The sequence below is a fragment of the Gopherus evgoodei genome, chromosome 3 (genome assembly GCF_007399415.2).
Source record: "Gopherus evgoodei ecotype Sinaloan lineage chromosome 3, rGopEvg1_v1.p, whole genome shotgun sequence".
In the NCBI taxonomy this organism is placed as follows: Eukaryota; Metazoa; Chordata; order Testudines; family Testudinidae; genus Gopherus; species Gopherus evgoodei.
In genome coordinates this window covers 55,151,116-55,165,883 of record NC_044324.1, presented here as the reverse complement: position 1 = coordinate 55,165,883, position 14,768 = coordinate 55,151,116, and the positions used below count along the sequence as shown (strand labels likewise).

The following is a 14,768-nucleotide window of genomic DNA, read 5'->3' as shown; positions in this document are numbered from 1 at the left end:
ACAATACATGTGAATATCTAAATATTAAAAAAAAATAATTAAAAAGAACATTTTTAAAATGTTAGATTTTGTCAATGCATTACAATTTTTTGTAAAACCAAATGCTACAATGTATTGTTTCCTCAGACAACCTTAACTAGTTTTGTAAAGCTACATCAATACTAAATATTCTATAATTTAGAAAATATTTAATGCTTTGGATTGCATTGTTAATGGGGATTGAACACAAATAGTAAGAGCAAAAAAAATAAAGTAAGGAACTCTAAGCATGTTCAACAGAAGACAATGGGGAGCATTAAACTGCACATAACCTACAGTTTGAAAATTTAAAATCATACAATATACAGTGCAACTTTTCTTCTGTTGGAAAATGTTGGTGTATTTGACAAGAGTTTTCTACAGCAAAGTTCAATTGCAAAAATAGGATAAGTATTAGATATGGCCTATGAAAGCTCACTTGGAATTAGACATCACAAATGTAAGCCAGATAAGGGACTTTTCCAGTTTATTTTAGGTGCTGAATTGCCAACACACTATAGTTCTTCTAGACAATGATAATAAAATATCCATAAATAAATTTAAATGTAGGATTGTTATAGGTGGAAGAGGAGCTCAAAACCATATACCATCCTCCTCAAATACTGATTCCATAAATCTATGTGAAAAGAAAAAAAAAAGTTAGTTGAGGGGTAAACTTGAGAGCAAATGCTCCCAATAATAAATGCCTTTAAATTCCAATAACTGAAAGGTTTGCTTGGGACAAAAAGTGTTTTCAATTCTATTTCGTGAGTCTGAAGTTTGACAGAGGGATAATAGTATACCACATCCATGCGTTAAGAAATGGGAAATCCTTTTACACAGGGAGAGTGTAGGATAATCAGGAGCTAAACGTTTCACCATCCAAATATGATTGGGGAGGGGGGAAATCAAGCCACACAATATTTCCTGATAAGCATACAAAAGTGTTTGAAATTCTAAGCCTCTAGTAACCTGTATTCATTAGATAGACACAGATACTAAAAACAAATGTAGTACTTATGAAAATGGAACCTCATTTAATTTTTTGTGATCAAAACATACTGCATTTAGTTAGAATAGGCAGGTCCATGATGTGATGTAGGATGCCCTTATCTATCCTTATCATTGTGCTGGACTACTATACAAATATGCTCGTTTTGCACAAAATACAATTATAATCACAAACATTAGGTTACCAGATCCTTCATTATATAATGAATTCCCTATGATTACATAAGACTTTGCGTGATTTCCGTTTTTGCTTTGTGTCCTTCAACCGTGTGCTCTTATGACAGCTACCATAAAATTTTCAAGCATTTGCCTCACCTGAAATATTCTTAGTGATTTTAGCAGATAACTGAAATCATACTATAAAGGATCCCAAGCAGGTTACATTAGTAAACACTGCAGTTTAATATCCTGTCTGCATATTTACTGAAGAGGGCTAAAACCAAAGGCAGAGAGGGTTAGTTCCAACAACTCCATCTGCCGTTATCAGTACATGACTTGTAGCCTAAACTCTGCACATCAGCCTCAATGTCTACAAGTGGCACCAAATAGAAACTATTTTTTGCATTATAATTTAAAAAAAAAAAAAAAAAAAAAAAAGCTGACAAAAATGACAACACAAACTCCAAACTATTACTACTGTTAGTCTGTACTAGCAATACAAACTAGAAGTAGTGATACTAACAGTAAACAGTAGTAGTTTGAGGTAGCATACTCCAAAGCCCCAAATCAGACCATGGTCAAATCCATTAGGTGCTGTACAAATACCAGTTATTCTCATACTGGCCTGGTCAACAAAGATAGATGCAGTAACTGATGTCAGAATTCAAATAAAGTCATTCTGGGAGATGAGTTCAAGCCCTATACCAGAATCACTATAGCTAAGAACACAGATAGCTAGTGTAAGCATTAAGTGCAACTCTGCTTCTTGGGGAAAGGACCACGTCTTCCTCCAGGTCAGGGGTGTCCAACCTTTTCAGCTGAAGAGCCAAACATTACTTTTAAAAAGATCAGTGAGCCACAACTGATACTACAGGACAGACTCTGTCCTGTTCTGTTCCCTTTGTGTTGTGTATGATGGAGACTTCTGCCAGCTGATGAAAGTTTGAGCATTCCCCAGGCTGCTCTAACCTGTTCTGGAGACAGAGAACCTGTGAGTCATCACTGGGTGCCAAGTTAAGTTTTCTTCCTTCTACCCTCTCCTGAGCTGCCCTGAGTGGCTGTATTAGGCTCGGCAGCACCGGTCAAGTTCCGTTCCTGTTCTTCATAGGGCTCTAACAACCCAACAGGGAAGCAGATAATGGAACTGCCAGAGTTACTCTCCTCTCTCCCCTCAGATGCAAAAGGCAGCCAGTGGTGGAGCTGCTGTGGTTTAAAAACCACACATAATATTGTATTTAAAGAACAATGATCAATGAATTTTACTAAATTTACTAAATAATTTTACATGATGTGCTACAAAATAGAATTTACAGATTATAAAACCTCCAATGAATCAACTTGTACTGGACTGGGACAGTTAGAGCAAGTTCCTGCAGTATCTTTGTACCCTTCAATTCATGGTGGGGAGGGTGACCAAAGCTCCTGAAAAAAGAAAAAAAAAGAAAGAAAGGAAGTGTGTGTGTGTGTGTGTGTGTGTGTGTGTGTGTGTGTGTGTGTGTGTGTGTGTGTGTGTGTGTGTGTGTGTGTGTGTGTGTGTGTGTGTGTGTGTGTGTGTGTGTGTGTGTGTGTGTGTGTGTGTGTGTGTGTCACTCTGACTGATCCATTCCAGCCAACAGATAGGTCCAAGGGGAGCCCAATCCTTCCTTGGATGAGTGGAAGGATTTGGGCCTACTGAGGTCCCATATTACTGATGGGTGACTCTGGAAAGCTGTTGACAAGTGTATAACAAACTTTTGTTTTTTAGATGTGTTCTCTGTAAAGTTTTCATGTTATGAATAAATGTGCTTGCTTAGAAAGGGCTGCATGGTAACTTGTGACTGCTGGCAATTACAGCTGTTTATAGCACTTGCAGAGAAAGATCCCGGCCTGTTTAGGTAGTCTGGCTTTCTGGGGATATCACACTGTTGGTAGGGAACTGTGCAGCCTCAAAACACTCAGTCAAGAGTCAGATAGATCCGGGTCTCTAACCAAGAGAAAATGACAACTGAGGAGCCGGGAGCCTAGAGTGGGTGCCATTGGTGAACCCCATGCAGAGGGAGCATGGGGCAGTTGCCCTAACTACGACACTGAACCCTCTAGTTCTGATGGTAATGGATCACATATGATGTACTGTCTCATACGCTGCTCAGCAAGTTAATAATAAATTTAGGCAGCCTAAATGGTGAGGCATCAATTCCTTAGCAGAAATAAAAATATTCAAAGTGCAAAATTAGCAGGACTGTGTGTATAATTAGACTTAAAAAACCCACTGGAATAGGCTCATCTCTTACATAAGCAGAAATTGCAAAAGAAATTCAGGACACATGCGCTTGCTATTAAAACCAGTTCCAGTAATTGTCTATTATTATGTTTACTTTATATTACTTACCAATACCATCAGGTAGCACCTCAAGTAAATTCTGAGAAACGAGCAAATCTGTTAAGGAAGTCAGACCACTGATCTCTTCAGGAAGTCTTTCCAATTTATTTTCAGACACATCCAGACATAGCAGGTTTTTCATATTTCCTATTTCCTACATCACATTTAACAAAACAAAAACAAAAACAATCCCAAGTCAGGTCCAAACTTGCAACACCAAGTCAAAGTTTCCTACCACACTTAAATTCCACGAGGTACTAAGGAGGAAGACCTCTTTTCTAAATGCTGGAAGATAACCATTTTCATTTTGGGAAATATTACAAAATAACAGCAGCTTCTTATGATAAAAATATTGACTAGCACAGGCTAGATAATTTAGACAAAAATATTTCCATCTCAAACTTTGCGTACATAATAGGAACCACAAGCAAGCAGTATAAGTGAAACGTAAGCCAAAATAGTCTTTCTCCATGTAGTTGTTTCTCAGAGTTACAGAACTCAAATCCCACATACAAAGTCTGTCTCTCCCAAGTAACTCAAGGCAAATTATGATCGGCCCCTCTTGGCTGATATTTCAACATACAGTAACTATCAACATCTAGATATTTCATATCTTTTTCCTTCCTTTGCAACAAATGGAGAAATACAAATCAGAAGTGCTGCACTAGCAAGCTTATAAAGCTATAAAATTATACCAATTACTTAGTTTTGACAATGATATAGTTTATCTAAAGATTTGACTGGAAAAAATTGACACCTCCTATTTTTATATTTTTCAGTACACCCTCACTGTGAATATGCTCCTACACACATTCTGTCATAGCTGACTTTAATCATCAAAACATTCAGCACTGCTGTACCAACACAGCTGAAAATAAAGATAAAAAATACAACAGCAACCATAATACTTCATATATAAATGTCTACAGAGTAGCAACAAGATCACTGAAAATCTCAAGACCGATCATGTTAGATAGCAAAGATTTTTCTATTTTCTAATATTTGAACAACGAATTACATAAAGTAAGTTGCTCATAAAGCTTTTTCTTAGGATTTTTCTATTGGACATTAACAAAACCCACCAATTATTGCTAAAAATGGCTGTTGAACTTCAGATGTCCACAGAAAAACTGATATGGCAGAGTCTAATTGGAGCCTCTTACAAGTACTTACTGTAGCCAGTCTAAATGACGGAAAAAGGCAGACACTAAGCTCACTTGCACTCACCATTGTTTTTGCATTGATTTTCAGCATGCAAGATTTCCACACCACCCACAGTGGACTCAGCATATAGAATAACAGTGAAATGGCTGGATTTTTTGGCTTGAATCTTAAAAAAAAGCTGTTCTCAATGCGCTAAGGACAGGGAAGTTTAACAGATTACAGATTAGCTGTTAAGGCCCCTCATCTTGCAACTGAAGTCAATGGGGTATTTGCTTGCATGGATCCAGTTGCAGGGCTGGGGTCTCAAAATTCTATTTATGGTGGGAATTTTATTACAGTGTACAGAGGAAATAAGGCATTTTAAACAGCAGAAGAAAGCTACAGAAGAGGACAGTTCACATACAACTTTGATTAATTGCATTTTGACAAGTGTGAAGAGTGAGAAAGTCAGTTGAACTGAATACTGGTCTCCCGATCCCTAAGCCGTAAACACTACAGACTGAGAATAACCAATTTCTGGAAGAGGGAAAATATCCTGTCATTCATCAGATAAACCCTTTGAAGCCTATCAGCCGTTTCTGGTGCATATGACAAAGGCATCATGCCCAACCTTCTAAAGCTGAGAGGCAGAAATCCTAAAGATAGTCGCTGAACTTTTCAAAAAAGCTTATAAACTTCAAAGTTTAAAAACATATTCCCCCCCCCCCCACACACACACAAAAAGCAAGTTTGATATTTGTAGCTTAGCCACAAAGAATTTTTTCTTCACACATACTTTTTTCATGAGAACTCTACTTTACCTGAGGTATTTCAGCTAACTGGTTTCCATCCAGCCAGAGATCTTTAAGACTGAAAAGTGCACCAATCGTTTCTGGCTGCAAAATGTAAACAAAACAAAAGAGCAAAAGGTAGTTAGGGTAATTCAGAAACAAGCAATGCATACAACAGAAGAAAAACTTGTTGCCCAGGCGACCTGACACATTGATTTGAATACTATGTTGTAATGCTTGATTTGATTTAGAAAACGTAACTAAAAGTATGACCATAAGTTGTCTGTATTCATTACATACTTTGGTAAGTATCCAACAGGTGATTTATGTATTTGACTAAGACTATGTTAGACTAACAAGGGGACTCCACATTCTCTGACAGTTTTTAACACCCTTACGTGCAGAGGAGAGACAGATAATAGTCTAGCAATTACAACCTATTAGACAGAAAAAAAAATGTATATTCAAGTGACCCCATACGGGGTCCTCTTTCTTGTTTTACTTACCTAAAAAATTAAACTCCAAGTTATAGCTCCAAAAACAACTCTAGCCCGTCCCTTTCCCACTCCCATATATACACACATAATATTGTGTATTACTGTCATATTTGAATGCCATAAGAATATATGGGAGAACACAGTATACCACAGCTGTGTAATTAGAGTTGTTCGTGGAACCATAATTGTAACATTAATATAATTTAAGTTTTTAGTGTAATCACTAAAATATGCTTTAAAAAGAGTCAAGTATAAGCATTTTTGTTTCTGCACAAGAGCCGTATTTCATATTTTAACACACAAATGAAACCTCAGTTCAATCTTGAAATGACAAAAGGTAAGTACTGGGGCACAACTGAGGAACAGAGAAAACAATCTGTGTTCCCCTGCTTTGTTTCTGCAGAGAAAGATCTGTGGGGATCTTTCCTTTTTTGCAGAAGAATAATTCTACCACAAATTAATAACGTATGGTGAAATACCAGATTGCATATCACATCATTTTAATAACTACAGTAATAGTTAGGATAGAGACATAAAAGTATCAAGTATCAGAGGCGTAGCCGTGTCAGTCTGAATCTGTAAAAGCAGCAAAGAATCCTGTGGCACCTTATAGACTAACAGACGTTTTGGAGCATGGGCTTTCGTGGGTGAATACCCACTTCATCGGATGCATGTAGTGGAAATTTCCAGGGGCAGGTGTATATATATGCAAGCAAGAAGCAAGCTAGAGATAACGAGGTTAGTTCAATCAGGGAAGATGGGGCCCTGTTCTAGCAGTTGAGGTATGAAAACCAAGGGAGGAGAAACTGGTTTTGTAGTTGGCAAGCCATTCACAGTCTTTGTTCAATCCTGAGCTGATGGTGTTGAATTTGCAGATGAACTGAAGCTCAGCAGTTTCTCTTTGAAGTCTGGTCCTGAAGTTTTTTGCTGCAGGATGGCCACCTTAAGATCTGCTATTGTGTGGCCAGGGAGACTGAAGTGTTCTCCTACAGGTTTTTGTATATTGCCATTCCTAATATCTGATTTGTGTCCATTTATCCTTTTCCGTAGAGACTGTCCTGTTTGGCCGATATACATAGCAGAGGGGCATTGCTGGCATATGATGGCGTATATTACATTGGTGGACGTGCAGATGAATGAACCGGTGATGGTGTGGCTGATCTGGTTAGGTCCTGTGATGGCGACGCTGGTGTAGATATGTGGGCAGAGTTGGCATCGAGGTTTTTTGCATGGATTGGTTCCGGAGCTAGAGTTACTAGGGTGCGGTGTGCAGTTACTGGTGAAAATATGCTTCAGGTTGGCAGGCTGTCTATGGGCGAGGACTGGCCTGCCACCCAAGGCCTGTGAAAGTGTGGGATCATTATCCAGGATGGGTTGTAGATCCCTGATGATGCGTTGGAGGGGTTTTAGCTGGGGACTGTATGTGATGGACAGTGGAGTCCTGCTGGTTTCTTTCTTGGGTTTGTCTTGCAGTAGGAGGCTTCTGGGTACACGTCTGGCTCTGTTGATCTGCCACATCATCACCGGTTCATTCACCTGCACGTCCACCAATGTAATATACGCCATCATATGCCCACAGGCCCACAGCTATACTCTGTAGACACTTAGACTGTAATCAATTCCCCATTAACTTTCTCTTTTGTTAATCTCAATATATTGAGATCTTGGAATCTATCACCATAAGGCATATTTTCCAATCCTTTAATATTCTTGATGCTCTTCTCTCAACCTCTACAATTTATCAACATTCTTTTTAAATTGTGGCCACCAGAACTAGACCCAGGATTCCAGCAATGGTTGCACCAGTGCCAAGTAGACAGGTGAATTAACCCCTCTTCTCTTACTCGAGATTCCCCTGCTTATGTGTTCCAGGATTGCAACAGCTCTTCTCTGAGTGGGCACTCCACTTCAGGTGCACATGAGCTGCTCTGCCTTTGATTGGAGACTTTTGGTAGCAGTTCCCCTTTGGGCTTTCACATCCTCATGCCCTGTACCAGTTTGGGAAATTTCTGTTCTGGATATTTTATTTCCACATGAAACACCAATAACAATGCCATATTCCACTGATAATTTCTTACCAAGTTATAAAGTTCATTGTTTCCTAAATCAAGTTCTTCTAGTCTCTGTAGGTGGGTGAGTGATCTGTAAGCAAAGAGAGAACCCCATTAGACTAGACCATCAGAACCCCTAGGTACTTGAATGAGCTCTTTCCACTGTATAACCATATGTTCTTCTAGAAAATGATTTTATTGGGCATAGATCACGTATGTTAACATGATACTGAAGAGTATTGGGTTTGTCAGTATAATGTGCCTCGGAAGCATAAAATGCACTATAATTTATCAGATCATTGTCCATTCTGCTAATCACCAGTCTTAACCATGGTCAATACCACATAATTTAGAATAAAAGTTGAAAGCCTCCACAAAATGGATCCAAACCAATTTACAGCTGGATGAAAATTACTTACACGACCTTACATTGATCATATTAAATGGTTTATAAAGCATGCAGGTCAAGATTTGACAAGTCCCTCATCTGCCTACTCACCAAGAGCAAATAAAGATTTTTTCCCTGATTAATAAATGTCTTAACTCATCAGCTTGTGCAGAATTTCAGCTTGAATTAAAAAAGAATTTGAGCATTTATGGCTTTAAAAGAAGACTTCTGAATGTGAACAAACAACAGAGCTTTCCTGACACGCTTCAGAACAGACCCCTCCTCTGGAGCTTCTGCTTACCTATCCCCAAGCTGCAGCAGCATGAAGACAAGACTGGTCAGTTTCACTACTGCTATTCAGAACTCTGAGCAGCAGTAAAACTGTTCATTTATAAACAGTTTTACTCTGATGCTGCATGGAAAAACTATTTATTCATACTCTACAGTTCATTGTGGCGTCTGAAGCACCTTTGAGGCTCATGAAAGTTACGAACAGCAGCAACTGGGGAACTACTGGATATATCTACAAGAGAAAAAGACTAAAGAGGATGAGACAGGAGCAGAGTATCAGAGACACCTATCCTCTGATAGTAGCAGCCAGGAAGCCAAGAGAAGAGACTCTTTACTTCCTTAGTTCCTCAGCAGTGAGGAGACTTTGGGGTACTGGGAAGAAAGAATGGAAAAATCTTCCTCTTCCAGTAGCCAAAAGGGAGTAAGGAGTTCAAAAACAGTCACATGTCCAAGCAGGGGCAGACACAAAAAAAAAGACGACTCCCTGTACCTGGTGCAGAACAGCACCCCAAAAGAAATCCTAGGACCTTCTTTCTTTCACAAAAGGAGTAGGGAGTGAGGTTGAGTTTCTAATTAGATGTTGTCAGGGGATGTCAGAGGCTTTCATTTCCAGGTTTGCAAAGTTTCTCTAAATTACTCAGCCTCTCATGTAAGTGCTTATTTACACTTTTTCTAAAAGAATATAAAGCTCCACACAGATTTAATACAGCTCACATGGTGAATGTTAAAAGTTTTGAACATGAGATCAACCTTCATTTGCGTAATAATTAATATTGGTCATGAAATGATTCCATCTTCCACCTCTTTAATAATTTGGCATTAGTTTAGAGTATTTAGCTATTCAGTATATTCTGCACATTTCTATTACACTGAAGTATTCCACAGGTAAAACTGATTTGCACACAACCTTGGGACTCCTGTTACTAACCAGTGATGAACAAAGTTCCTGAGCAACTTGCTATTTATTAAGGGAGAGGTACAGCCCGTAACTCTTCATTCATTATGCAGGAGACTGAAAACACCTTTTATTCATCCACAAATTAAATGAGGGCCAGAGAAAATATTAACTTCAGCCTTTTTTTCCTTTCTTTTTTTGGGGGGATGGCATATATTAAAGCACACACGACCACAGACACACATGCAATGGAACTTACTCAGGTAAGTATGTCAGCAGATTCTCTCTTAGTTCCAAGGAAGCCAGGTTAAAAAGGCTAAAAGATAAATAGTAATTTTTGAATCCATCTTAAGATATTTTCTTTAATAATTTCAGTAACTAAGGAAAAAGGAAGTTTTTATACAGTGTATTCCAGTGATCTCCAATGGAAGTCATCCCCCAATAATTTCTTTTTTTTAAATTTCCCCACACTCCATTTCACATGATTGCCTGATAGACTAAAGAGAGCAATTTTAAAAATCAGACTTTTTTTTTTGTTAGAAAACAAGAAAGGAAGCAAGCAATGCAGGAAGTAACACCCCACATCGACCCTTTCTATCAAAGTGAAAGTGGTATTAAGCTACCAAAAAGTAAATGTAGGTTTTTTCAGTCATTATATGAAAGTAATTTTACTTATTGGCTTTTAGATTTTGACATGTGGGCTGTAACAAGTTACAGCAGAGGCAACTAAACTAATCTCTGGCTATATACAACTTGGCAACTATGGCATGCTCATTATCATAAGTGACAGCACGTTTCTAAGCCGTTTGCTTACTCCATAACCCAGGCTTTTACTAATATCACCATAGTAACATTCAGATTTTCCAGAGTTTTATTTATGACTAAACGGAACACAAGGAGTCAGACATTATCCCAATGCTATAATCAGTTTTAATCTTCTAGCGTCCCAGGAAAAAATAAAAACCAGATATTGTATCTACAAATAAAAAGCAGTTCTCTACAACATAATATGCCCTGCCTTACTTGAGTGCTAAAGGTTTAATTTTGTTTTTGGACAAAGTGAGGTAAAAAAATAAAGTATTTGTAGGTACTACTGCAAAGAGAAATGCAATCACTATCCTATTCTTCAGTCAAATCTGAATTCAAACAAAAATTAAATTTAAAACATTTCTAACATTGATTATATCCAACATTGGAGAATTTATTACTAGAATGAGGATACATGAAGTGAATGGGCACCTTGGTATAAAAACCCACCAGTGAGAATATTTGCAAATAAAAGTTTTTCTTCTGAATCAATACAAGAAACTGGTGGATCACGTATCCACAATGATGAGATGCTAGTACCTTGACTAGGATTAACTGTGTACGAGTTTAGAATCTAAAGTAACTTTTTAAACAGAGTATTTTAACTACTGCAGTGGTTCTCAAGCTTATTTGCCGTCCCACCCCCAGCCATGTGTGTCTGTAGCCACTTACACGCCTTTCTGCCCCACAAGTACATATACTCCTGCCCAGCTCTGAAGGCAGCGTCGCGACACCAGCAGCACAGAAGTAAGGGCGGCAATGTGAAAATATCACTTTTCACAGCAAATTTAGCAGCCCATTGCCACCCACACTTCTGCGCTGTTGCTGCCACCCCAAGGCAGACAGCTGGAGTCCTTTTGCCACCTCCCAGTGAGGTATTGAGGGAGGGTGGGAAAGGAGAGCCCGAGGCCAGGCAATGGGACTGCAGCTGTCCCCCTTATCCCATCCCCCACCTCCTTGGTGTGCACGGCGCTTGTACATGAGCCCCAGCTGCCTGGGGCTGACAGCCGGAGCTCAAAAAGCCACATACAGCTCATGCCTTCCTTGACATGTTATCGCGCCTCCCTTGGGAAGCCCACTCTATAGTATGGGAAGAGAGGGAGGGGAGAAAAGTTGCAGCAGCAGCCCGTGGCAGGAGTAAGTCCCGCCAAGCCTGAGGAGACAGGGTAGCCCAGGCATCCTGAAGCCTTTAAGAGCAGTGTCAGACAAGGTGGGAAGCAACTCCTTTGTGCAGAGCTGTGAGGGAATAGAGACCCAAGGTCACACCCAGCCCCCAGGAAGGAACAGCCTCTCAATTTCTAATAGGGAAGTGGACCAGGGCTGGGGGCCCTTCTTCCTGGATGAGGAGTACTGGGCAGTACACAGCTGCAAGAAGCAAGGAACTCTAAGGCAGAACCCACACCTTGGCTTGTGGGAAAAGAGGAAAGAATGAGCAGGGGGACTGAAGCCGAGATACCTGCTGGGGTCCTATACCCTGCAGCAGAAGTAGATTCCCACAAGCATGGCTCGTGGCTGGAGGGTGTGACCCAGGGTCCCTTCTTCTAGGAACACAGGGCTCAGACATAGAAGCTAAAGTTGGGAGAAGACGATTGTCAAAGCATAAGTGTTAGTCCCTCTCTGCAGTAGCTTGTAGTTAGTCCAGCTAAGACCCTCGTGCTGCAGGGGTTGGACTTGCAGAATCCCTTCACAGAGGTTGGGGGGAGGTTGGCAGCAAGCCTTCCTCCAACACCTCAGAGATAGCTGCATACCTGTCCCCCCTTCAGGGTCAGGGCAGCAGGAAACCAGCCCCATGCAGTGCCGAACAAGTTGGCAAAATCATTGGCACCTCATTGCCAAAAGGCTAGGGGCACAACTTGTCCCAGCACATCCCTGCATGGCAGAGCCAGGCACCTACAAAAGGGTATAGTGAACTGAAACACTCCAACACTAGGGGACAATACATCTAACAAGGCTTCACTCCCTCCCGCCCCCCTTTCTACAGGGGGACTCATAGGGGACATAGGCATTGATGCCAAGTGATCATATGTAGAAACTGATCAACCCCTGGGGGCCCATTTGTCAAAGGATATTATAGAAAAAAACTGGAAAGGAGAGCATGTGAGCATGTTCACCCTTCTCTTCAGTGAAAGCCAGATTGAGGAAACAGGTGGGGAGGGAGGGAGGGAAAGACGACGACAAACCGGGCAAGCTCAAAATGGCTAGAACAGTAGAGAATTGGATTGCAGCCTATACATACATACATACACACACACACACGTGTTTAATCTGCAAAACAAACTGAGCCAAGCATCCCAATTTTCATAATATTTGGATGTCATATCCAGAACACATGCCACGAATGGTGGTGAGGCATGGTTAAGTTACAATGAAGTTCAGACTTAGGCAGCAGAAGAGCCAAATCTCCCATGGGGTAAGAACAACCATGCCATGCAGGCCAGCATGTTTATACAGATAGTGGATTACCAGTATCGAAACCACAAGCTTCAAAAACAGATGTCAGGTCTAAGTTCTGTTGTGCATTTTTGTTCCTGCTGCAAATACAAACATTGATATAAGAAATGTGGAAGTCAACATGGTGCCCTCATTTGCTATGGGGCAAAGAAAATGCCCAATATGTCAGAAAGAGAGGCTGTTAGCAGGGGGACAGTACTCCAACAGGATCAGTGGGAGGGAGGGGAAGTTCTGGTAAAAGCCCCAGCCCCAATTATTTAGAGGTGATACTACCTTCTTATGTTATCCTAACAAGATAGTTGAGGCTTATATATGGAATGAATTTTGGCCAGGTTTTACAATCCCATATGAGGTAGCAAGATTTCATGTGTGGGTAGAAAACTTGAAGTCTGTTAAAGGATTTGAGCAAATAGTTCAGGAAAAAAATTCAGGTGGATGTAGTAGCTAAGTAGATAGCTGGCCCTTTTTTGATTTACTAGTGCCCGACTGACAGATTCACATCCTGGATGCGGTGCGTAAAACACTTGAAGGAGAGTGCAGGATTATCTACCATTTATTCTACTCTCAAGGCTCCTCCATGTATCACAATGTAGACCCTCAATTGTGTTCAGTTTGGTATTCCTTAATACCAAATAAATACATACCACATAAAACAGTGGCAAGCGATGGTTAGAGAATGTGGACCAGGTCACAGTCAGCAGGTCCAGGCTTGCATTACAGCGAGCAAATGTGCTGTTTAATCAAGGAATGATGGATGCCCTTGAAACGGAGGCATTCCAAAACTGATGAAAAAAGAAAAGGGGCCACAACACAGCTAAGAGAATGCTTGGCTGAACTAGTATGTCTGTAAAAGCTGTCAAAGCCTTTCTAGACACATGAAACCCGGAGCCAGACCCACTTTTTGTGCACAAGGATGGTGGCTACCTGACCAGATACAAGTTTGCTGAGGTAACGAAGGCATTAGAGCTTACTTACATCTCAACTCAGCAAACTTTGGCACACATTCCTTCAAGTTTGGGAAGTGACATCTGCAACATTAAACGGTTTGACTCCTGGGAGTCCAGGCAATAGACTGCTGGAAACTGGACCTACGTTCACCCTATGGATAGTATACTGGGGCATGCAAAGACAAGGCTGACCTCAAAATTTGCAGGCACTCCATTATGCACTGGGCCTGCAAAACGGCAGCTGTGTTGCTGCATTCATTGGTTCAGCAGGAGGGACATGTGAGATCAGCTCATGCCTCTTCTGGTACTCACTGATGGGCCAATTACAATCACCTAGTGTCCTGGATATTGACCTTGGTGAAAATCATGGATCTTGCAGGGGAATAAATTTGAGAGATAGGATTCAGGGGGACGTGGGATGAATTAAGCATCATGGTCAAACGTAAGATTGGTTTAGTCGGAAAGGTTCATGACACGAGTTTGGCAGGGAGCAGTCGATCTAACCTGGTAGGTAGGGCCCCAAAGAATGTGAACTTGAGATTGCCAGAATCTTTCCAGTTGCAGGTGACTCAGATCACCCACTGGGACATTTGGAACAAGCAGCTTGAGATTTTTATGGATGGAGTGCACTTTTTGGACACCAGAGCTGACATCTGGCTTCAAGACATTAGATTGGATTAGGCAGGAAACAGGTACCAGGTAGTGGGACTAGGGATGGAGCTCATAGGTGGAGCCCCCAGTGGCCTTTGTGGATAAAGGCTAAAAGGGCCAGCTCCCAGAAGTAACAGAGACCCAGGATTTTGCTGTTAGACCTTGGGCCTCTGGGAGAAGGGGAGTTCTGAAGCCTTCACAGACTAAGCTCCCTCTTTGGTACCTTAGGCCCTTGAGGTAAAGGAGGTCAAAAGAATCAGAAGTGATTGGAGTTCTAGAAGCAGGCTGAGGAGGGTGCCACATTATCTG

At 40.8% G+C, this 14,768-nt stretch overlaps 1 protein-coding gene across 1 annotated transcript in view; it reads right to left on the bottom strand.

Annotated features, from left to right (window-relative positions):
- Positions 1–14,768, bottom strand: part of LRRC1 (leucine rich repeat containing 1) — a 133,372-nt gene that overhangs the window by 24,277 nt on the left and 94,327 nt on the right. Inside the window, 4 exon segments of the mRNA XM_030555619.1 lie at positions 3,557–3,701; positions 5,512–5,586; positions 8,057–8,120; positions 9,863–9,919. Of these exon segments, the coding sequence (XP_030411479.1) occupies positions 3,557–3,701; positions 5,512–5,586; positions 8,057–8,120; positions 9,863–9,919 (341 nt within the window).